This window comes from Terrapene carolina, unplaced genomic scaffold (assembly GCF_002925995.2).
Source record: "Terrapene carolina triunguis isolate 2854851 unplaced genomic scaffold, T_m_triunguis-2.0 Scaffold166, whole genome shotgun sequence".
Taxonomy (NCBI): domain Eukaryota; kingdom Metazoa; phylum Chordata; order Testudines; family Emydidae; genus Terrapene; species Terrapene triunguis.
The window spans coordinates 2038750-2062974 of NW_020664517.1; the positions used below are offsets into that span (position 1 = coordinate 2038750).

The window sequence follows — 24225 nt, forward strand, 5'->3', positions numbered from 1 at the left end:
CTTTCCTGCGCGAAGATGATTCTGTTTTTTTTGCGCAACTGAAAATGAAGTGGGAGGGGTAGAAGCCCTGGTAGTTGACATTGCATGCATCAGTCTTTTCATTATCCCCTGATAAAGGCACCTGGAACGGGTTTGAAGTAATAGGATGTAGTATTTGGTATGATTATGTGCCACTTCACTAGAATTCAGAAAAACAGGCCCTGATTTAATCAGATCTAGACCATTCAAGCATTTCCATACTACATTAACCAAGTGATGCCAGAAATTGAGAGATTAGAAGAGTTGGAATGAAGCCCGAGAGAGCCTTTTCGTTCTGCTCTAAGGCAGGATCTACAAGCAGCGAGACCCTGTGTTGCATGGAAATATTCAGATGTGCCTCCCCTGCCCACAATTGGTATTTTCAGGCCCTACAGAATATTTTCTGCTCCTCTCCTAGATTAACATGGTGGCAGCTGGTTTGTTGGGAATGCACCGTATACTGTATCTTCTGAAGATGCTGGTGTTCTGCAAAGCCAGACATGGGATACCAGACAATCCAGAGGGGCAGAATGGCTCATGAAAATAAAAGGGCTGAGGAAAAAAAGTCTATGCAGACAGAAAGACAGCTAGAGCATATTAGCATATCAACCTACAAAGCCAGGCTAGCAGTGAACATCCCATAAGGACATCTACCTGGGGAGGGTAGAGGGCAGGAGAGGCTGGGGAAGGTTCTAGAGACAAGGGGGCTATAGGGATCATACTGTTTCTTATTCTAATAAAGTTCCTTGTTCAGTGCTGGAAAACAGACCCACACACCAAACAGCTTCTCCATGCCCAGCACGAAGTACGGTACCTGCACGCTTTTGTTGGAGGCCCTCTAGACATGTATGGGACACAGCAGAGGGTCTATATACGTAGGGCTGGATTTACACCTGGCGTGCCCCTAGGCAACCCCGGTGGCTGGACAGCTATGGGGGCCCCAGCTCCAAGCTCCCCACCACCACCCACAGGGGCTCGGAGCTCCAGGGTCCCCTGCCACCTGCGGTGGCTGGCAGCTGTGGTGGTGGGGGCACTTAACTTTTAGGCGCCCCACAACACAAATCCACCACAACTGCCCAGCGCCCCCTCACAAGCACTCCCCCTCCCCCAGAGACCCACTCTCCCCTGTCCCTGGCCGCACTCACTGGCCTGCTGGGAGGTGACTGAGCCGGCAGCGTGGACAGGGATCGCCCTGGCCCCTCAGGAGCAGCGTGATCAGCCAGGCTGGCTCAGGAGCGGGGCCTGCCCAGGCCAGGCTCCCTCAGAACCCACTTGCCCAGCAGGCTCCCTGCATTGGACTGCTGAGCTCTTCCCCTGCCACAGGGGCTGCTTTGCCTTCCCTGCTGGCAGGAGCGCTCCAGCAGGGCTGCACTGGACCGTCTCACCCTCAGCCGGCCTGGCTCCACCCCAGGCCGGGACCCGGGAGCAGCAAACTTTGGATTTTTAGGCGCCTCTAGAACACCGGCACACTAGGCACGTGCCTACTGTGCGTAACTGGAAATCCGGCCCTGGATGTACGGTGCAGACTTTGATGGAACACCTGAGCCAACGCATCCGATTGTTAAAAACTCATCGCTGAGAAGATCAGATAAGCAGGGCACCAATCACAACCCAGCTATCTAGTATGGCTCTCAATAGACACCGTGGCTAAAGGCTACAACCCAGATTCTCAACAGTGTTCCTGGAAGGGTCGCTACTGTTCACCCTGTTTAACCAGGGACAGGAGTCAGGGACTAAAGCCAGAAAACAAGAGACCGAATCTTGGGCTATGACAGACCACCCACTGCAGAATCCAAGCTTCGCCCCGGCCTACAGCAGATCACTGGCACGTTCACCTCATACTGCTGAGGGTGAAGATTTTCAGAGCACTTGTGTCCAGCAAAGTGGCTGGAGCTGATGTACAAAAGAGGCTTGCGATGGGTGATCAGAAGCCGGAATATGTTCTGAGCCTGCCAAACGGGATCATGTTTAAAAAAAACCAAAACACCCAAGTTGCCAGGGTGCTGCTTCCCTGGGAATGGAAGGGTTTGTGCAAAAGACTGGCGGTCATCAGGCGGGGCAGCAGCCGAGCAGTGCTAAAATAACCTTAACTTGGTCTGCGTGCGTCTCCCCTTGGGGTACTCTCTGGGGCAGGGACCGGAAAGCACAGCGCACATCGTAAATAAGGGACACAAGTGAGGGGGCTTATGAAGCCAGGCTCTGCTACTCTCTGGAGAGCAAACCCAGCCCGCTCCCTCTGCTGCCCCCACCCAACACTTCCCATCGGTTCTCCCTGTGCCCACTGCAGGCACCTTGCCTAGCATGGTCACCTCTGCTCTGGTCCCGCTCTGGCACTATCCTTCCCTGGGACTGAACCCTGTCTCCCTCGCTCTGGCATCCCTCCCTGCAATGGAGATCAGAGTAGCTTTCAATCCCCTCCCCACCCCACCCCCCACCTCTGGCTCTCACTACAGCCAGCTAACATTCCAATCACACTGGTCCCGCCTCTACTGATGTCTTCCACCCCGGACAGAAACTTGGTCATACTCCCCACACTAAGCCCCTGCCTGCAATATACTCCCCATTCCCCGCTCTCAGCCCCTCCTGCAATATACCCTTACTCCGCTCCAGCTTCCTCCCACAGCAATCCGTCAGTCAATGCCACTTCCATCCACGGCTGGCTTTACTGCCACTACCCAGGAAGCTGCGGCGCTCCGTCCGAGCTGAGCTGAAGAGTATTTGGCACGAATGGTGTGACGGCTTGTTGTATTTTGCACAGCATATTTCAGCAATGTTACTTACTCCCCTTCTATGTCTCTTGGGAAGAAATCCCCCCCCCGCCCAATCATCAAGGACCGACCATCATAGCCCCCAGAGGAAGCTGTCCCTGGAGCCAGGGTTTCTGAGAGTTAAGAGATACACAGCTGTGCCAACGAATTCCTGTATCAAGGAGATCATCTAAGCCCAAGACTGGAAGATGAGGGAGAGTGATTTCTGCCCTCAGAGATCCAGAATCACGTGTAGCATGAATGGACATAGGGGTTGTGTGGGGTGCAGTGGGACTGTGGCTCTAGCCTCCCCCTTTTTGTGGCTTAGGGCACCAATAAAATGAGTTTGGTGGACCTCACTAGTCCTCTATTCGCTCACATCACAAAGCCAGCACATACTATGGGAAGACTGGCCAGTCTGGCCAAGAATGGCCCAGAGGATTGAGCTAGCAGGGGTCAATCAGCCTGCCCTGAAGTGTATTGGTGCACTACAGATCGGCTGCATGGCACCCGTTTGCACTCTGCCTAGCTCAAGCTACTTCCCTACAACCCCCTCCCAATTAGGCATTTTGGTCTGGCTATCCTTAGACAGTTTGCCAAATACCAGGCCATCCGCTATGCAGAAAGCTAGCTATCGCCACGCTCTTCCCTGGCTGCAGGAGTCTGGCCATGTGCTGAAGGCTGTGCGCCATAGCAAGGTCCTTCCACCTGGCTAGCATCAGACAATTTATTCCCCTCATCTTTGCTATGCCAATGGGAGCTGATCTTCCCACAGGCAACGCAAGCGACAAATGGGACGTCATGGGCCACGCAGCGCAGGTCCTTAAAAGGCAGCTCCAAGTTCATTACATTTGGAGACGCTGTAAGAGCACAGCTAGCCTTATGTCATGGGAGAACAAAGCATCTAAATAAAAGGCAATCTGGGAACGAACTCAGGAAAAGGGACGCTGCTTTCCTGAGCGCAACCAGTGAATGGTTGGAGGAAGCCAATCTCAATGGCAGGGAAACGACTGCATAAACACATCCCGGGGAAAACATGAGAAAGGAAACAAGAGCATGAACGTGGAACAGCCCAGGCCCCTTCCCTTCCCCCACACCCCTCACCACTTTCTTAGGAATGGGTGGCAAGCTTGGCTCAAAAATAGCCACACTGCGTGAACAATGGAAACGTGCTACGACTTTCTGGACTTGCAAGAGTGCCTGACTTAGTGACCTATACCCACCAACAGGTACCCGAGCACTCAGGGACACTGGGCAGGCAGCTCCTCTCCTCCTATCCCCACAGCTCCCTAATGGCTTTTCAGTCTAGCCTTCTCCTATCATAACAAATCACACAGGAAAACCATCAGCTAGAGCTCTACTGGCCCCCCCCACCAATACTGAAGTTGCAGCAGTGTCCTACCTGTAAAGCTTCAGTAGTCTGAGCAGATGGCTGCAGTACATGCATCTGCTTCATGCCTAGAGGAAGTGGTACGCTCATCTCTTTGGTTTGGGGGGGGGGGGAGATTTGATTTTCCAACAATCAGGACATCACGTTTGCATCTATTCTGACCAGCTTGTGCGGGCAAGTAGCAGGGAACCAGCACACCCTGCAGACAGAGGCTTTGTCACCGGGCTCTATCCCAGCGGAGTGCTAGGGAAATTTGAGCAGAAGCAACACAACCCCAGCAGTGAGATGGGACCCATGCAGCCACTAAGGAGCATATCCACATAGACCAAAGATTTTCTATTAATCACGCTCCAAAAGGCCTTTTCAAAAGGCCATAATGTTACAAATTCAAACCCCAGAGCGTCCTAGCCTAGCAGCAACCCCTCACCTCGCTAAGGACTAATCCTGTGCTAAATCTGAACAGGCAGTCATTGGAGCTGTGTGTGAAACATGCGGGCAGTCACAATAAGGAGAGGGCGGTATTGCCACCCGTATAGAACTCCAGGGAAACCAAAACACAATTGGCTCAAATCCCCCCTTTCAAAAAAGTTTACTTTTGGGCAAAAGCCAAATCATGAGAATTTCAGCCCAAAAGGAGTAATCTGCCAGAAAGTTATAAACAAGTGAGAACAGGTTTACAAAAGGAGAGCAACCCGAACTATAGCACCCACTATTAGCAACCATTATACATGCATCCTGCGTACCCTACACACACAACACTGTAGCGACTTGCACTCTAGATACAGAAAACAGCTAGACACGGATGTAGCCAGATTCTTCCAAACCCTTGATTTTTTTTGTACTATGCTTGAATAATTGAAGCCTAGTTTCTGTTCCAGTTAAAGGGGCCATGCAGTCTTCAGGATACGTGCCATACTGCGGGCTATTTTTAGATAATCCACAAGGAAGGAAACCTCAGACAGCCATCATCAGCATGATCTAAAATGCATCTTTGCAGCTGTTTGGCCAGTGCTGCATAAGCGACTCCACCCACACAGTGTCAATCTCGGACATAGAGACAGGATCACTAGCACTCGCAAAGCACTGCATTAGGTTTCAAAAGTCACAAAAACCTCTCACGAGGAGGCAGTGTTGGCTCTCACCAGACTAGCTCATTAGGCACGTCAGTCCTTCTACGACTACGGGCCTGCACCCGGGAAGCAGGGAGGGTTGTGTTAGCTGAAATAGTGCAACAATTCTAGAGGGGTCTAAGTAGGCTTTTGGGCCCAGACTTTACTGGCAATGAGGCAGTCTGTGGACATCGAGGAAGAGAAGGCAGGGAGGCAGAAGGGCACGTAGGTGGCTGCACCACTCTTTATTAGCATTTGTGCAAAGTGCCATGGATGTGCATGGCTCTTTACAGAGAGACCAGACAGCCCCTACCTGGAGACGCTGACAATCTAACTCCAACAGGAAATGCCTGGCTCTGAGGATGCAGGAATGTGCTCATGCAGGCTATGGCTACACTAGGAGCTAGGGGTGTGATTCCACTACTCACACACGGGCTCACGCTAGCTCAGCTATAAATAGAGTAGCCGCAGTAGCACGGAGAGTGGCAGCGGAGGCACGGCTGAGCATCTCCTCACCAGTTCCAGGCGGACGTGTACTCAGTATGGCTCATCCCAATGAGAGGTAGCGCAAGTGAGAGTCCAGGAGCAGGGAATCACCCCCCTCGCCTGTAGTCCTGAGGCAGCTCCACAGAACTGCAGCACGAGAGGGGAGTGAGATGGAAGGGTCTGGAGGAGCTGGACTGCCAGCTGCAAGGGCTGAACTGCTGTTTGGGGAAGCGGGTGGATTCCAGAGGTACATGAACAATTGTAAATGACATTTTCTATAAAACCTCAAAATATGAAGATTCCCCTCCTCCAGTTTTAACATTTCACCTGTCCTGGCTCTCGGGACAACATACAACTTCATTTTACAGAGAGACATTCCCAGTGTCCTTGGCTTCATCTCTGTGTAACGTGATGGACACAGGCCAAAACATTTTCAAGTGGGGCCTTTACATTTTGGGTGCCTCCATTTTTGGAAGCCTCCAGCTTAACATCCTGGACCTTGCCCATCTAGTGCATTTTCTGTGAGGCTCAGAAACTGGGGAAAAAATCAAGGTGGCTTAAACTGGGCACAGGTACATTTTAAAGTTTGTGGCCTCTATATTTATATGGCATCTGACTGACGAATGGCTCAGCTCACTGCTCCTCCTTCCCCAGGTCTCCTTTCTATAATCAGGAGAATTTAATTTGTTCTATTTTGGGCACTGACTTAATTCTGAAAAAAGTCAGTTCCATTCAAGTGTGGCAATAATGTGATCAGTCTATCAGATATAAACATATTGCAGGAACCGTGGATTGCTTTCGTGGCTGAATCCACAGATGGGTAGATAGGATCTGAAGTAGATTGCCATGAAGCAGCTGGAGGACATACTCTTCTGCATCCCAAAATACTCGAGTGATGTGGGGGCTGGAACTGGTATACTGATTCATTACTCCAAGAGAGTCCCTCTCCGCCAGACCAAATCGGACAGGTGCCACTTTGCCTCAAGGGAAATGAAGCAACTAGGAAGTGAGAGGATGCCTAGCAATTTAGATCACTGTCAGGAAGGTGCGGATGGAGGGCACTTACCAGAGGAGCTCAGCTGGCTGGCTTTGACGGGAATGTGCAACTCCGATCGCATATCAGAGCCATCACATGGCCCCTGATCTTCTGTTTGACCTGCAGGAGAGGAGGCGATCTCAGCCAAAACTTCTAGGTCCTTCAGGATAACCTGGTAAGAGGCACAGACAGCACAGAGGTGAGCAATGACAATGCACCATGGCGAGTCTGCAGAGGTGGCAGGAGACTAGAGAGTTCGAGCCCTTTCTTTTTGAAGTGATTGAAAGCAGATCGGATCCAAAAGGCCAACCCTAACCCTACTGACATGGACCAGGTAGAAGTGGGGAGGCTAGGACTCCTCCTTACAGTGAAATCATAGAATCACAGAATAGCAAGGTTGGAAGGGACCTCTGGAGGTCATCTTGTCCGACCCCCTGCTCACAGCAGGACCAACACCAACTAAATCATCTCAGCCAGGGCTTTGTCAAACCTGAACTTAAAAACCTCTAAGGAAGGCGATTCCACCACCTCCCTAGGGAACCCATTCCAGTGCTTCAACAACCTCCTAGTGAAAAAGTTTTTTCTAATATCCAACCTAAACCTCCCCCATTGCAACTTGAGACCATTACTCCTTGTTCTGTCATCTGGTACCACTGAGAACAGTCTAGATCCATCCTCTTTCGAACCCCCTTTCAGGTAGTTGAAAGCAGCTATCAAATCCCCCCTCATTCTTCTCTTCTGCAGACTAAACAATCCCAGTTCCCTCAGCCTCTCCACATAAGTCATGCACTCCAGCCCCCTAATCATTTTTGTTGCCCTCCGCTGGACTCTTTCCAATTTTTCCACATCCTTCTTGTAGTGTGGGGCCCAAAACTGGACACAGTACTCCAGATGAGGCCTCACCAATGTCGAATAGAGGAGAATGATAACGTCCCTCGATCTGGCAATGCTCCTACTTATACAGCCCAAAATGCCGTTAGCCTTCTTGGCAACAAGGGTACACTGTCGACTCATATCCAGCTTCTTGTCCACTGTGACCCCTAGGTCCTTTTCTGCAGAACTGCTGCCTAGCCATTCGGTCCCTAGTCTGTAGCGGTGCATGGGATTCTTTCGTCCCAAGTGCAGGACTTTGCACTTGTCCTTGTTGAACCTCAGATTTCTTTTGGCCCAATCCTCTAATTTGTCTAGGTCCCTCTGTATCCTATCCCTACCCTCCAGCGTATCTACCAGTCCTCCCAGTTTAGTGTCATCGGCAAACTTGCTGAGGGTGCAGTCCACACCATCCTCCAGATCATTAATGAAGACATTGAACAAAACTGGCTCCAGGACCGACCCTTGGGGCACTCCGCTTGATACCGGCTGCCAACTAGACATGGAGCCATTGATCACTACCCGTTGAGCCCGACGATCTAGCCAGCTTTCTATCCACCTTATAATCCATTCATCCAGCCCATACTACTTTAACTTGCCGGCAAGAATACGTGAAGTTCCTGGCATACACCTGCCAAGGAGAAGGGCGGGGCAGAGAAAGGGAAGATCTATTGTGTGACTGCAAAAGGGCAGGTGACCATTAAGCTTGGGCCAAACTTCTACAGTCAGCACCAACTAGACCAGGACTTGCTGCCCTCCACCCAGAGTATATCTGGTAAAAGCCAATGGTTTTACTTCTCAACTTCACTTCACAAGAGAAGTGAAAAGTTCAGGTAAAGGAGGTAACTGGACGAGACATTTTCCCAGCATGCAATGAATGTTGCAAACCAGCCTGGACAGCCAGCAATGTTACTGGAGGGAGGCATGGGAAATCTGTGCTGGGGATTTCCAAGCACTCTGCAGCCAACCACAGAGTTCTGCTATTCTTGAATGTAATTTTCATCTAAACGGGAGCTAGCAACCATTTTGTTTGCAAGGAAAGTCTTTCAGGTACCAGCCAATGCAGTGCCATCTCACTGAGCAGAATGACAGCTTAGAGAGCTATGAATTGTGCCAATTAATCTCAATGGATCGACTCCGAAGACAGTTTAAAATGGCAACATTAAGCCAGTGCTGATCAATTCAAAAGAAACTTCTAGCTAATGGGCTTATCTAGCATTGGACACCTCACTTATCTGAAAAGGAGTTTATGTTGGATTGAGGCTGAACGCTTTAACAATGAACGTAACAGCTTTATCCAACACTGGTCATTCTCTGCACAGGACTTCCCCATCACCCGCTCTCCTCTCTACCCCACCACAGTGGTCATTTACAAGATTATGAGGAAAATTACGGTTTTCTACAATTGTCCTCATGTCCCAACCAGTAATAATGGATCTTTCTCCATCCCTAGCTGTTTTATTGGTCACCTCCCTCTCTCTCACCATCCTCCTCCTTACTGGAGATTTGTAAAGCATGGAAACAACTTGAGACACAGGCTGTTGCCTTTGGGGAGCCCTGCTGCACCGACCAGCACGCAGGCACTGGGCAGAGTGGATCCCACATACACCATCCAGAGTGTTGCCACCTCTTGCTATTTTATTGCAAGTCTCGGAGTATTTGGCATTTTACTTACATATTTACAGCTCCTGGAGTCATGTGATTATTTGGGAATTTCAGCTTTTATTAATAGTATAATCCTTACGGCTGCAGAGAAGAGCTTGAAAAGTGACCCAAAAAACTCAAAAGCCAGAAGGCAAATGAAGACCCCAAATGTATTTTTTTTTTAAATCATGAATTTTAAGCCTCTTGTGATTTTTGAAGTCTTGGGGGTGGCAATCCTGTGTCTCAGAGTGCTTAGACAATAAAGTTGCAGGGCACTCAGGCAGTGGGCACCGCCCCCATTTCACAGATGGGGAAAATTAGGTGCCAAGACTCAGGCTTGAAGGCCAGAAGGGACCATTGTGATCATCTAGTCTGACCTCCTGCACATTGCAGGCCAGAGAACCTCACCCACCCACTTCTGTAACAGACCCCTAACCTCTGGCTGAGTTTTCGCCATCCTCAAATCATGATTTAAAGGTTCAAGTTACAGAGAATCTGCCATTCACTCTAGTTCAAACCAGCAACTGAGACAAACCCCATGCTACAGGAAAGGTAAAACTCCCCCCTCCCCCCCCCCCCCGGGCCTCGCCAATCTGGCCCGGGGGGAAATTCCTTTCCAACCCCAAATCTGGCAATCAGTTAGACCCTGACCATGTGGGCAAGACCCACCAGCCAGACACCTGGGAAAGAATTCTCTGTAGTAACTCAGAGCCCTCCCCATCTAGTGCCCTATCTCCAGCTGCTAACAGAAGTCATGGATGGGCCATATGCCATTGTAGGCAACCTCAGTGACTTGTATGAAGAATCAGGACGAGAATCCAGCTCTTCTGATTTTCAGTCCTGGACTTTGTCCTCTTCTAAGCCATCCATCTCCCTTAGCCTCAGACCAACTTCCTGCACAACACAGCATTTCTCAGACAGGTTCTCAGGGCTTGTCTACACGGTAAGCTCGTGTGTGGAAAGCCAGGGGGTGACTCTCCAGCTCATCAGCTTGCTGCACAGTCATGTCCCATGCAGATAAGCCCTCAGAGTCTCAGCCAGAGCAGCCCTGAGCAGATGCAGGAGACAAGACAAGCTGATTTGGGGAATGCAAATAGCAGCTCTCCTGATTACAGCTTCTGTTTCCTTTACAAAGGCCTAAGGAAAGTACGCAGATGAACAGGCACAGCCCTCCTCTCACCCACTTGTAATTGGCCAGTGCTACCAGAAGCAGCTCTGCTCACCAGCACTCTTGTGCACTGAAGTAGGCAGCACTCTACAAAACAAAGCCTGGCTGAAACCATTCCCTCTTAGTGCTTGCCAGAGGCTGGGAAGGAGTAGGGGCCAGAAAACAGAGCACCCTCTGGGCTCAGATCTCACTGAACAGATGCGGCCCCTCCAACCAACTCCCATCCCTGCTGGGCCATGTGGATTTCCAGTTCAGCAGGAAGGATGTTCAAGTGGCTCAGAGGGAGGGGAGAAACACACCCACATTTGGTTTAGCCTTCGCGGCTGTGAAGCTACAGAGAGCGTATTAACCTACAGAGACCAGAGCTTGGGAAACTGGGAAAAACAAAAGGCTCCAATACACATGGGAGGTCTCCGCACACACAAACATTGTTAAGTAACTCCATGCAACTCCCTCCGGGGGAAAATAAAGGACAACAACAATCTTAGCACTAGAGAGCAAGGAGAGGAGAGAGAAAGCAAGGCCCAACACAGCTGTGTGGTCAATACTGTGGTAATGATAGAGCCAAGACTGGGATAGCACGGCACAGTCCTTTCAAGCCCCATTTTAAAACAATGTCCTTTTGGGGCTGAGATTTCTCATGTGTTGGCCCAACTCCGGAACAATTTATTTGGGGGCGGCTGCAGGGCAGAAGTCAAGTCTCAAAGCTAATCAGTCCTTTTGGAGTCATCCATACAGAGGAATATCCGCTGCACATTTTCACCTAGTTTCTCAGTCTTTTGGGGGTTCAAATCACTCCAGGCCTGTCTACACTACAGCCTATGTCGCTATAACTTATGTCGCTCAGGGATGTGAATAAGCCGCCCCCCCAAGCAACGTAAGCTACACCGACCTAAGAGCCTCTTGCGGAGGCGGTTTTATTAGGCTGACGGGAGAGCACTCTCCTGTCAGCATAAAGCGTCTTCACCAGACGTGCTACAGCTGTGCTGCTGTGGTGCTTCTAGTGTAGATTAGCCCTCAGATATGGCTTTGTTTAAAGATAGGAAAGTGACTCAGCCCGGGTGCCATCCGGAACGAGGAGTGTGTGAGCAAGAGCTGCCCTCTAGCTAGTGAGGACACGGTATCTGGAAATGGAAGTTACCAGAGTTTAAGAACAGTGCTCCAAAGTCATCCCAGGTCTGTTGGAAGCCAACAAGGTCTCCCATTGACTTGAGGGCCTGGTCCCACAGTACATGCCCCAAAAGACCACCACCTTCCACAGGGAGTTAAACACAAAAGGTTCCAATGACTCGTGGCGGCCGGGAGCTGTGGGGTACCCGCAACGCCTGCGGCAGCTTGGAGCTCCAGGGGCCGCCAGAGGCAGTGGGATACCCGGCAGCTCCCTGCCCTAGGGGCGGCAGGGGATGCTGCAGCTCCCGACCGCCACAGACTGAAGTCACGGAGGTTGCTGGATGTCACGGATTCCACGACCTCTGTGACTAAATCATAGCCGTATGCCTCGGTTCCTGAAAAGGAGCCGCAGTGATGCAGCGTTCCTGCATCTGCCCTCTGAGCCTGCTTTTCCTGCATTGGCTCAGCATGCACTTTATGTACGGTACTGAGGTTCTCCACTGTCGCTCACCCTGAGAGGAGTCCATCTGGGGAGGGCAGGCTGAGGAGTGTTTTGTATGCAGCACACATCTTTCCGCAAAGCGCCGCCGAAGCACTTGCTTTCTTTGTGTGAGCAAGAGAATGAAGCAGGGAGGTTATAGGAAAGCAATATCCTGCAGGAGCACAAATGCCTGCCATTGCCATGGCAACAGGCTGGGTGCCAGAGAGGCACATCAGCTGGGTCCCATCATTCCGGAGCTCGGCTGCCATTAAAACCTCCAGCACTTGCAATGAACAGGACTGGAGCCGTCAGTCTCCCAGGTGGGGGGCGACGACGACTCTGGGCTCTTACATGGGGAGGAGCGGGGGGGAGAGAGACAGATCCAATGGCATTTCAGATGGAGGATTAATCATTCAGGGATCCACTCCTGATGGATGGAGAAGCACAGCTGGGATAACCTTGCCCCGGCCTTTAGCCACAGAGCCCGGAGAGCACTGGCAGCTGCAACGCACGCTCTCTCCAGCATGGCTTGGGGAATGAACGGGGATTAGCGGCTTTAGTCTACAAGGCCAGATGTTGAAGATCTGGGCTCTGTTCCTAGGTCTGCACTGACCTGCTGGGTGACTTTGGGCAAGTGACTGTGCCTCAGTTTCCCCATCTGTAAATTGGATGATGAATGCTTAGCCATATTTAAGATAGAGTGTTATAACCCAGGCTCAAAACTAGCAGAGCCCAGCTATACCTCCCAGTCAATTACTGAGCTCATTCCGGTAACAAGAAAAGCGATGAACGTAGCAAAAATCTGTGTCCTACAATCCCTGCAAAGAAATTCTGCCACTGCACAGCTCGCTGGCTCCGACTGTCACCCACTTAGACCTAGAGTCCCCTACTAGCAGAAGGGCTGAAACCATTTGAGAACATGGAGATCTGAAGCACCAAGGTGAAGAGGTGGCATTTCACCTCCATTCAGCATGAAGTGCCCCTCTCCCCCACCACACGCATCTGCAATGGCTCCTGAAACAGAGATTTCCTTTGCCTCTCCTCCACTATGTGCATTTCTCCCCACTCCTCACCACTATAGAATCTGAGCAGCTCACAAGCTTTAAGGTACTCTACCCCGTCCTCCTGCAGGAAGCAGGGACAGCTGTTTTATAGAGGATGGGAAGTGGGAACAGAAAGGTTCAATGACCTGTAGAGGAACAGAAACCCAATCTGCCGATTGTCAGTACACTGCCCTTAACCCAAGACCATCCTTCCTCTGTCCCTCCCATCTTGTGTGCTAGCCTATTCTCCAGATAGCCGAACCAAGGGGCAACCATTGCCACTTACAAAATCTCCCCAGCCAAAAGTTTTCTCCTCGGCTGGGTTTCCTCGATTCCAGGAGGCGAGGCTATTTGGAGGGTGCTCTCTGCAGTAGGAACAAGTGGAGCTTATTAGTGTTAATTGGAACAAGCCTCAAAAAGGAGAACATGCCTCTTAGGAAGTACGAATAGTAACCAGGTCAAAACGTGCGGCGGGCACCTTCTCACTGAGAGTTACTGGTATCCCCAATTAGCCAGAGCCAGCAATGTGAAGGCTGGAGAGGAAAATTACCCCTCCGCATGGCTGCGGATGGGCCTGAGGGGGTGGGGGGTGGGGACAGACAGAAGGAATTATAAGAAGACAGGAAGATTGTAACAAAACAACTAGCCGGTTTCCTTCCTTGTTGGGAGTACAGATTTCTCTCTACATTGCTCCCAAGCAATGGTTTTAAAGGCACAGAAACCAGGGATTTGTAGGTCTCTTCGGTTATCCAGATCTAGGTCAAGTTAATTTGCCTCTTGTTCTGGTTGAACTGATCTGATACTAGCATCACTGGCTTCTGAGGAGGCTTTCAGGCAGTGCGAGGAGAAAGCAGCCCCCACCCTTCATCTTCCTCTGCAAAGGCATCATCCGTCGCTTAGAAGTAATGTACCATGACACGTGAGCCATTCCCTAGCAACTCAGCAGCGCATCCTGCTGCCACCCAGTAACCCTGCTCACGGGGGGAGCGTACACTCTGGGGGCAGCCCTGCTGCTCACACGCTGATTCGGGAAGGAGAATGGGAGGAGAGGAGAGAGTCAGCAGGACCACAGGTGCTGAAAGCTGAGACACTTGATGGGTGCTGCCCCACTGCTGGCTGAGCACGTCTCCCTTTGGCACCTGGAGGGAGGGTCCCCAGCTGCTGAGGGGATGGTGGGGGGAGGACAAAGCCTCAATTCTTGTGACCCAGGAGCCTTCCCACACTAAAAGCACTGAGCAGATTCCCCAGAAGCCTGCAGCAGGCAGGTCCCTTTGGGGAGCACAGCCTCTCATTAAGGAGTTCTGCAGCCTTTGCCCTGGTGGCAAAGAGCTCGTCTTCTTCTATAGGCAGCATGTGAACATCAGAGAGGAGTGTGTCTCTTCCATCAACTCCGGAAGTGCTTTCATCACCTTGGAACGAGAAGAGCTCCACGTCCCTCATTAAGGGGATTCTGAAGAGAGATCCCATTGCCATCTAGCTGTCTAGAGCTCTGCTCTCCTCCCACTCACACAGCGACAAGCTCATTCTCGCATTTGCTCCAGTGACTGACTACACTGAGATCAGAAGTAGGAGTGTTATTAAATGCACAGTATAAAGAAGCCAAAAAGGGTAAGAGGAGGGATCAAGATCGTTTTACCAGCACGTTTTGTATACGCCTAAGTAACACACAGTGTAAGTCCTGGAATGGCCTGGGTTAGCCAGACCTCCACATTATCCAAAGAGCATTACAGCCCCACACATTAGCATAGAGTCACAGGGTCCACCAGATCTAGTCTGACCTGCACGTCAGAGGCCACTAAACCTCAGCCAGTTACCCCTGCACTGAGCCCAAGAACTTGGATTAGACCAAATTATTATAGCCCTCCGGAGACTAAACTACAGTGTGCCACAGGCAGAGAATAGGAGGGACCGGGGTGCACCAATGCCCCTGCAATGGCAGGGAACGGATTTGGTGAGATGTGACCAGATGAACTTATATTCCAGTGGCACCTAGACACCAGAAGAGATGAGGGCCCCAATGTGCACACACAGCGAGAGCCCCGGCCCCAAGGAACAGAGGCCCAGGTGACACGGTTTTTGTACCAGTATAACTGTCTGTTCGTGGGTGATCTGTATTTACCAGCATAGTTACACCGGTACCACCCCAGTGTGGGCATAGTTCTACACAGCCTTTGAGTGCCCTATGCTGGTATAGCCATTCCTGTACAAGAGGGGGAATACGCTAGACCAGTAAGGCATCTTCAGACTGGGGTCGTTTATTCCCCTCCTCATACAGGAATAAGGCACCTTTATACCGGGATAACGCGTCCAGACTAGAGCCTGTGCGGCTCTAACGATACAGCTAGAAGGCGGTACAACTCCCGCCCAGAGAAGCCTTACAGTCTAAACAGACAAGAGACCAAGGCTGGAAGAAAGGAAAGATCATCATGCCCGTTTTACAGATGGGGAACTGAGGTACGGAGAGACTAAGGGTATATCTGCACAGTGATTAAACGACGCAGCTGGCCCAGGTCAGCTAACTTGGGCTCGTGGGGCTGTAAAATTGCTGAGTAGATGCAAGTGGGGAGGGACCCAGAGCCTGAGCCCAAACTTCCACACAGCAATGGTTAACCCCTGAGCACCCAAATCAGCAGACCTGGGCTGTGGCGGCCATGTTGCGGGGTTTTTTATTCCAGTGCAGACATACATGGCAGTGGGCAGGCCACTGCGGGTAAGAAATCTATGCCAGAGGCAGAAGCTGGAGTCCCAGTCCAATGCCTTCACCAGGAGGCCTCGCTGAAATTCCCGCAGCCAGCCAGCTTCAACATCTGCAGGACATTCAGACAGCCGAGGAACAAAGCTGCACTACATGCATGACACATGTATGGCACAGACAACCTACACTGCAGGTAAGACAACAGGGCCAGCGGATAGGGCTCTAGACAGCCAAGTTTTACTCTTGACCCTGCCCCCAACTCATACTTTGTCTACACAAAGTTACACCAGTTTAGTTAAACTGATTTAACTAAACCAGTACAAACCCGGGTGTCACCACTCTTATTTCTGCTTAAGTTGATTAGAAACAGGTTTAAGATAAACTGAAATAAGCTGCTCTTAAACCAAAATACCATCCATGCAGGAGTTTGCAGTGGTTTAACTAGAGCAGTTTACATTCACATCTGTAGGTGAACAAGTGCAGCTCTGGGTAGACAAGCCCTCAGCGTGACCTTTAGCCTTGGTCTCAGTTTCTTCAGTTGTGAACCGGGGCTAAGGCCCATCTTTGTAGAGTGCTTTGAGATCCTGGGATGAGAAGTACTTTTGATGCATTATGTACCACATCATTTACTGTGCATTGGATGCTACATGGGCAACTGAGCTAAGTTCACTCACACGCATCCCCACCCCAAGGATTCCAACAACCTGGCAACCACAAGAGCAAAGCTCCAGTGGTTTGTGATGTCATCAGGACTAACGGCGACTGTCAGAATTGCCCCGTGTTTTATGCCTTTGAAAAACTGTAATAAAAGCACATTTTATCTGCCGAGATGCCCCGCATTCCTCCTGCACATTTAAGGGTTTTTGTTTTTGTTTTAAAACTTCAGCTATGAAGAACTGTCACTACTGGCTGATGGTCTGGGACATCAGAGGTCACTTCACCAGTCACCCCTTGAATGCAGTTCGGCAGAATAGTGCAATTGTCAAACACTTGGACAGCTGCTAGGGAGTGAACTCTGCATTCACCCGAGTGAACAATCCTTCATTTGCAGTGCTGGTCCCAGGATCGGAGACACAATGTGGGTGAGGTAATAGCTTTCGCTGCAGCAACTTCTGTTGGGGGAAGGAACAAGCTTTCGAGCTACCAGAGCTCCTTCTCAGGTTATCCATTCCTGGTGCCTCTCAGCACGTGCTCAGGAAATCCAACAGCCTCCCACTGAGTCAGGCCCAGCGCAAACCCCCACTCAGATCAGGGCTCCCCCATGCCAGACGCCACTCAAACTGCATCCTGCACCGCGGGAGCCCTGCCCGGAGCTGGGGACTGAGCGGAGCACACACTGAGTGGCACCAGGAATGGGTAACCTGAAGAAGCGCTGCGTGTAGCTCAAAAACTGGTGCCTTCCACCAACAGAAGTTGGTCCAATAAAAGCTATTCCCTCACCTGAATAACCCCTGACAACACGCCCAGGGAACCCCCTTTCCACTATACCTGGGCTGGGACACGTGGGAAGATTAATGTTTTAGGAAGAACTGGAGGAACGGAGCACTCCATAGTCATTTCAGCTTTCAAACACCAGCACAAGTGCTCCAGGCCCCTGGTATTGTTCCAGTGTGTAGGGTACATCCCAGAGCAAATAGAGCTCTGCTCTCTCATTCTTAAGGGGGCAGGGGGAGAGCAAGAGATGCCCCAGAGCCAGCTCGGGTCAACATTGCTGAAAGAGGGCCCGCAAGCCACTGACTAGGCTGTTTACAGATTACGCAAGGCTATTCAGTGATGAGCAATCCCTGGTTTAAGCACTGCTCTGCTAAAGGGAAGGGGTCAGGGTCCCTGTAATGCCACAGATTGCTGGGAAGTGGACTCCGCCGCTGGGCACTACCCATGTGAAAGTGCTGCTGCACAGTACTGCATTTTGTTACACCCTTAAAACTAGCACAAGGATGCCAAAGCCTTTCACAAGCTACAGTGGCGGCCACCCGAATTGCACAAGGGTTGGGAAAAGAGACGTCCAAAGATGCTCTGTCCTTGCACGTTAACTATGAAAGGCCCTAAAGCCAGAAGAGGAGATGAAAATCCTGGCCTCAGCATGGAGGCTACTTAAGGAACCCTAAGTGTGCCTGCAGGCGCATTCCCTGAGGGCTAACGGCGCCAACTGCACAGTTGAGGAGGTTATTCAAGCCCCACAAGTATCCTCCAGAAAACAGAAGGGATCCAAACTACACAGGTAAGAGAGTCAGGAGGGTGAAGAGGGAATCTGAAGAACAATTAGCCAGCCAAGTAAAGGCCAATACATTCTTTAATCCATCGGAAGTAGGAAGGCTGTGAAAGAATCTTTAGACCCACTAGATCACCAGGGAGTAAATGGAGCAACTAAGGAGGATAAGGACAACATGGTGAAGCCTGAAGCCAAGCAGAGGGCATCAGGAAGGCACCCATCTTGCATCTGCTCTTGCCAGGCAATAAGGAGGACATGTCAATTGGACAGCATCCTGAGAGGAGATAAGAGAGCAAATGAAAAAATAAAGGCAAGGAGGGTCCAGTAGTTAGGATGCTAATCTAGAACTCTGGAGACCTGGATTCAATTCCCTGCTCTGCCACAGACTCCATGTGTCCCCTTGGGTGGGTCACTTAGCCTTCGTGCCTCAGTTTCCCCCATCTGTAAAATGGGGATAATAGCACTGCCTTGGCTCACATGGGGGTTGGGAAGATAAATACATTAAAGACTGTGAAGTACTCAGATACTACAGTAAGAAGGACCACAACTACCAGAGAGAGAGAGAGCAAATGCAACAAGTAACCAGGCTTCTCCCTGATGGATTAAAACACTGCAAAGCCACTCAGAAAAGTTGCCCTCAAAATTCAGCTGTTTTCCCCAAGCTCGGGGAAGAGAAAGCCTGCAGTGCAGTGCAGTGCAGTGCAGAGACAGCCCTCCAGAGGCATGTTCTACACTAGCAGCACTCTGCGCTGTAGCACAGCTAGACTGGTGCGCTAGACTGGGCGCAGCTTGTACTGGCAAAACCGCGTATTCCAGTGCACACATCCCAGCCCATAAGAACAGCTGCAGCTTTGCTGGTGTAATTCCCTCTCCACTCGGGGCTTTAGCCAGCACAGCTGGGTCACTCCACGATCGCCCCTCTTCACGCTCCTGCCCAACACAGCTAGGTGAGCAACAGCACCCTGCAGCCTGTAACGCTCTTCTGGGCTCCAATTTCCCCAGGAGCCCCTGGGAAGCAGGCCTCAGTCCCTAGGGCAAGCCCTGTCCTGAGAGAGGCAATTACAGCATGGTAAGAGATGGTTCAGAGACTCTGTTCCCCTTTGCCACCTCACGCCAGACCCGTCCTGTTCTCTTTTCAGCCTGCAGTGAATGAAAGGCTGCCAGAGCAAAGCCCTCCAAGGACCCCTAGTGGTGAGATGCCTGTCAGAGCTGCACTGTACTCGGCCCAGGGTGGTTAGGAACCAGGGCACATACCGGCTGAGGGCAGTGGGCTATTCATCCCACGCGAAGGCTGGCTGTGCTGTGACTTGAATGCAGCCGCATTCTGTAACAGTGGGCAACGAGGTTTCTTCCCGACACATTCGGAGGTTTGGGGGATTTTTAATTTATTTTTCTTCTAAATGCAGGCCGGAGGGGTGGGAGGTGAGAAGAAACCAAGGGAAGGCAGCACAAGAGCCAAGAATGAGAGCCCCATTGCTGGCAAGCCCCCAAACCAAGGCAGTGTGAAAAGTAAACTTGCATTCCTTCCTCATCAGTGTTAAAAGAGAAACCCCCATCAATCTTCCCACGATAATTTCACTGTACCTCTTTTCAGGCCCCCATCACCAGGGAAGAAAGGGGACGGCGACCTTTGCCCTCCGACTGAGAATTTCACAGCTACCAAATTTCTGCTTCAGTTCAACCCTGATCCAATTTTCTTTTATAATAAAGAGGATGTGGGAGGGGAGGATGGGGGGAGCACAGGAGTGGGAAGTTTCTCCCCATCCCTCAAAGAATCGGCACACCTAAGCCCCCCACCCGAAGAGCTGCACACAAGTGCACACCAGCTGATCCTGTGTGCACAAATACCTGACTACACAACTGGGGTAGCTGTATGTGCAAAGTCTGATGCAGAAACGCACATGAGTTTGCTCCGCTCAAACTCTCTGAAACTGAAGCCTGCTATACAGAGGGACAGCGAATGCGCAAGGAAGGGCACTAGGGCTGAAATGCATAACGCAGTGAGGCCATATCCGGGCAATACATTCTCTCAACATCAAGCAGCAATAGCCTTTAGCCCTTCAGGAGAGTGATGATGGTAGCTGGCCAAGGGCAAACTGAACAGGACTGAAGCCATTTTGTAACACTGAAAGACCTGTCATCTCTCAGGATGGGTGCCCAGATCACTTGAGGCAGATTTTTAGAAACGTGTAATTAGTGCACAGAAAGTTTCACACCCCATCTGATGCCAGATGGTGCACAGAGCACCACAGAGGCTGGGCACGAATGCACTGCAACCACCAGCATTGATGTCTGGGTTCTACAACAGAACAGACATCTGAACTGTAGGGTGGCCTGGAGGGGTCAGACCTTGCCCGCCCTGCACTGCTCTGCTCTGCAGGAGACACAGCAGGATGCATAATCCCTACAGTGTCACATGAATAAGCAACATGTCAATCAGCATGAGTAACCTCTGAGGAACAGAGGGACAAGAGAGCAAGACTTGCTAAAAGCCACTTTGACTTTCCATCTGCAAACACCTGTCTTTCTCCCAGACCCCTCCTCCTGATACAGGGCAGCATGTGACCAGTCACAAGAGGGAGCCTGCCACAGACCACAGGCACTGGGCCTGAGCAAAGGCTGCTTCCATCTTAGGACGGGCCAGGGAAATCGTGCGCTGGGCTAGGCAGCAGCACAAAGATGGGTCTGGCGTGGGACAGCAAGAAGCTGGAAGGCTGGAGCACCAGCTATTGACAGTACTTGACCCTTCTGCTCCGCCCAGCCGAGGATCTCAGGGCTGCTTAGACAAGCCAGTGAATTCATACTTGTTATAGGCAAGTCACATCCTCAATGTACACGTGGAGAAACTGCCTCACCTTTCTGTGCCTCAAAGCACAGAGCCAGTGGGAGAGGAACAGAAAGAGGGTTGCCGGAGTCCCAATGCCACGCTTTAACCAGCAGACCCTGCCTTGTCTCCAAAACACAAGGACACCATGACTAGGTAAGTGACACCAAAGGGCACCCCACCGGCTGCAGCAGCTCATTTTAAGACATGCAATGATCGGCACCTGCTGAAATCTCCCGTTTACAGGCCGAAGTAACATCCCCAGAAGTTTCAACGGAGAGCATATACCCCCCTTCTGGGCGGGGTGGGGGAAGGGTGCCTGGCTGCCTTGTTGTTCAAATAACTGCAGCCCTACTGGCACAGAAGGCTTGGGCCAGCTGGCAGCTTCCTGGTCATGTCTTCCACCTGGGCCACTCCTCTATCACTAGAGGCTCATGCACAGCTTTCCTGCCAGTGCCCTTGCTTTGCCCTTCGGTCTCAGCGAGTGTGGGGTCTTGGGAAAGGGCATCACCACAACCGCTTCCATCAGGAATCCCATACGGAAGTGCTGCTTGCAGGTGCATCAAATTGGATTGCAAACATCTTCCAGGATCCAACTTACATTTGATTGAATGAATTTCTTTGCATTCACCCCCCTCCCCCTTAAAAACAGCAAAGCTGGCCTCCCTGCCTCCTTGAAAGCAAATATCCTCCCAAATTCAGTCTCTAATGAGCGCAATACTCCCAGGGAAGTTTTGCCACCAAATACAATTACAACAAAAGTCACACACACACACACACACGTACGTACGTGTCCCTTCCTCGCCTTGCTGGTAAACACCACACCGTTCAGTTTAGAATGCCAAGCTGTCAGCATTCAGCCCCAGGCCTGGAGGAAGCTACTGTACAGAGCAGATCAGACCTGTATCAGCTGTGCCATCTCGCTCCAGCAGAAGCTATGTTGATTTCCCTCTCACACAGACAAGGCGTTATCACACTTAGAAAGCCAGGCATTTACATACAGGCTGTCTATACAAATGAGAAATTAACAAGCCCCACATGCTAGCTTCACTGATCAGTCACTTGCTATTGGGGCCCATCGACCCCCCCACCCCACAGATTTAGGTGCCTTGGGGCAGGCATTCTGGTTGGCAGACTTGCTTGTGAAGCACCTACTGCACTTTGGGTGCTCTGTAAGAAATAAAGCTGAATCGGAGGCTAGAACAAAGGAGTAAGGAAGTGAATCTCAGGTCATGTTAAGTTCCCTGTACTCTCTTTTTGGTGCGCCCTTTATTTTATGCTCTTTGCTTCACATGGGGTCCCATATTTTGGCCATGGCAAGTTGAAAGCTTAGAGCTGCAGCACAATGGGCCTAAAACCAACAGAGCAAAACTAAACAGCAACCTGAACAAAGAGCCATTCACTTTGGCAAAAGTTTTTGTTTAGCGTCATTGTGCTTGCAATCCGTGCCGCACTGGGAGAAATTCTCTGGGCTTTACTGCCCAAGCCCATCCCAGAGGGCAGGCAGTGCACCAAGGTTTGTACCCTGCAGTGCTGCAGAGACGCATGCAGGGAGGCTGGCTGGTGGTGGGGAGCTTAGCAGCACAGGGGAGCGGGGTCAGGGTTAGGGTGAGTGTGGGCAGGGGACAAACTTTAGCAAAATCCGGAATTCTCCATCACTCATCAGGAATTCCCCTCCCCTCAGGTTTAACGTTAACAGCACGAGTGGCACCACCCTTTTATCAGCTGGCTGAAAGTTACATGACAAGTCCTCAGGTTTATTTTTCCCTCCCCAGATGTGAATATTGGAAATCTGGGGCAATGTTAAATCAACCACACCACCCACGCAAATAACTGACTACCAACTGGCTCGTCAAAAGTAACCGTGTTCTCCCTGGAGCCTCCAATGCCCTCTCTCCTTTAGAATGGTTGGTTGCTTCATGAGAAAGAATGGATATTCTTTGGGAACTCATGCCCACGCTGGAGGGGATTTCTGAGGGAGCCATTCAGAATGGCTGTCACAGTCCATCTACTGACTTGGCACTTCAGTTAACAGCAGGCTTCATTGACCCAAAAGGTAGGTACTGTCTGAGATACCTGTATCTTCTCCTTGCTCCTCACTGGAAGAGAACTGGAGCCAGTTCGTCCTCATGCCACACTGGGATCATTCACTTTGTGATTTCTCCTCAGTTCTGATGCCCACTCAATTGGCTTGCATTAGGCTGATGAATTTTAAAAGAATAATTTAGCACTGAGTAATTCTCATGTTCCAAGCGATCTAAGCACTAACCCTCAAAGCAGCCCAGGGAGGAGGTGGGCACCATCCCTATTTTATGGGTGGGGAAACTGTAGTGATCGGTGTAAGAATGTGCCTTTATTCACACAAGGATTGGCTATAGCTCTGAATACACAGGGAGAAGATCTGAACAAGAAGTGCGGTCTTTACAAAGTCATTTTAACCACACGTTACACAGCTTCCTTTTGAAGTCTCTTTACTTCTAATAGCAGTAAAACCAAGTAGAAGTAGGAAATATTCTCTGTTAGAAGGGTGAGCATCTGAGACTGGGTGGGAATCAAAATTCTTGTTCTATCACATTCCTTCTGTGGCCTTGGGTAAGTCAATGTGACATCTGATTCTATCCAGACTCACATCTCAAACACACTAACTCATCCAAGTTCCAGATTTCAGAACCTTCGTTGCTAGTGATGATGCACTAGGCAGAAAGAACATGTCCCAGCCAGACTCCCACCCCACAGTGAGGGTGCAATGCTTTTAGTTATGCGGGAAGAAAAAATAGATATCATTTGCTTGTAAAGTGAGCAAATTTCATCTGGAGTCAGTGAGAGAAACAAGAAACTCAGCAATGTCATTTCCACAGAATTGTTTTTCAGACTATCCCTGAACTTTAAGTCTGCCACTTTCACCTGAACAGATCATTTAAGATGGGGGGGTGGGAAGAGCATTTAGACTCTTGAACCAGGAAAAAACAGTTCCCTACCTCACGTAGCTGTTCTTCGAGATGTGCTGCTCATGTCCATTCCATGTCAGGTGTGCGCGCTGCGTGCACAGTCATCGGAAAGGTTTCCCCTAGGGGTGTCCGTAGGGCTGGCTCTGGTGCCCGTTAGAGCCCTGAGCTCATGCGCCGGTATCTTGGGCAGCGCTGGCCCTGTGCTCTCTCAGTTCCTTCTTGCCATCAACTCTGACAGCAGGGAAGGAGGGCGGGTCAGGAATGGACACGAGCAACACATCCCAAAGAACAGTTACAAGAGGCAGGTAACCGTTTTTTCTTATGTCGATTCCATGTTCGGTGACTCACAAGCAGTATCCCCGGAGGTGGGCTCAGAGTTAACTGTCGTGTGGCGTGTAATACTGCTCTGCCGAAGCCAGCACCGTCCCGAGCCTGCTGGGTAAT

General features: G+C 50.7%; 1 protein-coding gene across 1 annotated transcript in view; it reads right to left on the reverse strand.

The window, feature by feature from the left end:
- Positions 1–24225, reverse strand: part of LOC112119563 (protein VAC14 homolog) — a 177605-nt gene that overhangs the window by 106212 nt on the left and 47168 nt on the right. Inside the window, exon 13 of the mRNA XM_029912028.1 lies at positions 6817–6958. Coding sequence (XP_029767888.1) covers positions 6817–6958 — 142 coding nt within the window. The remainder of the gene's footprint in view (positions 1–6816; positions 6959–24225) is intronic.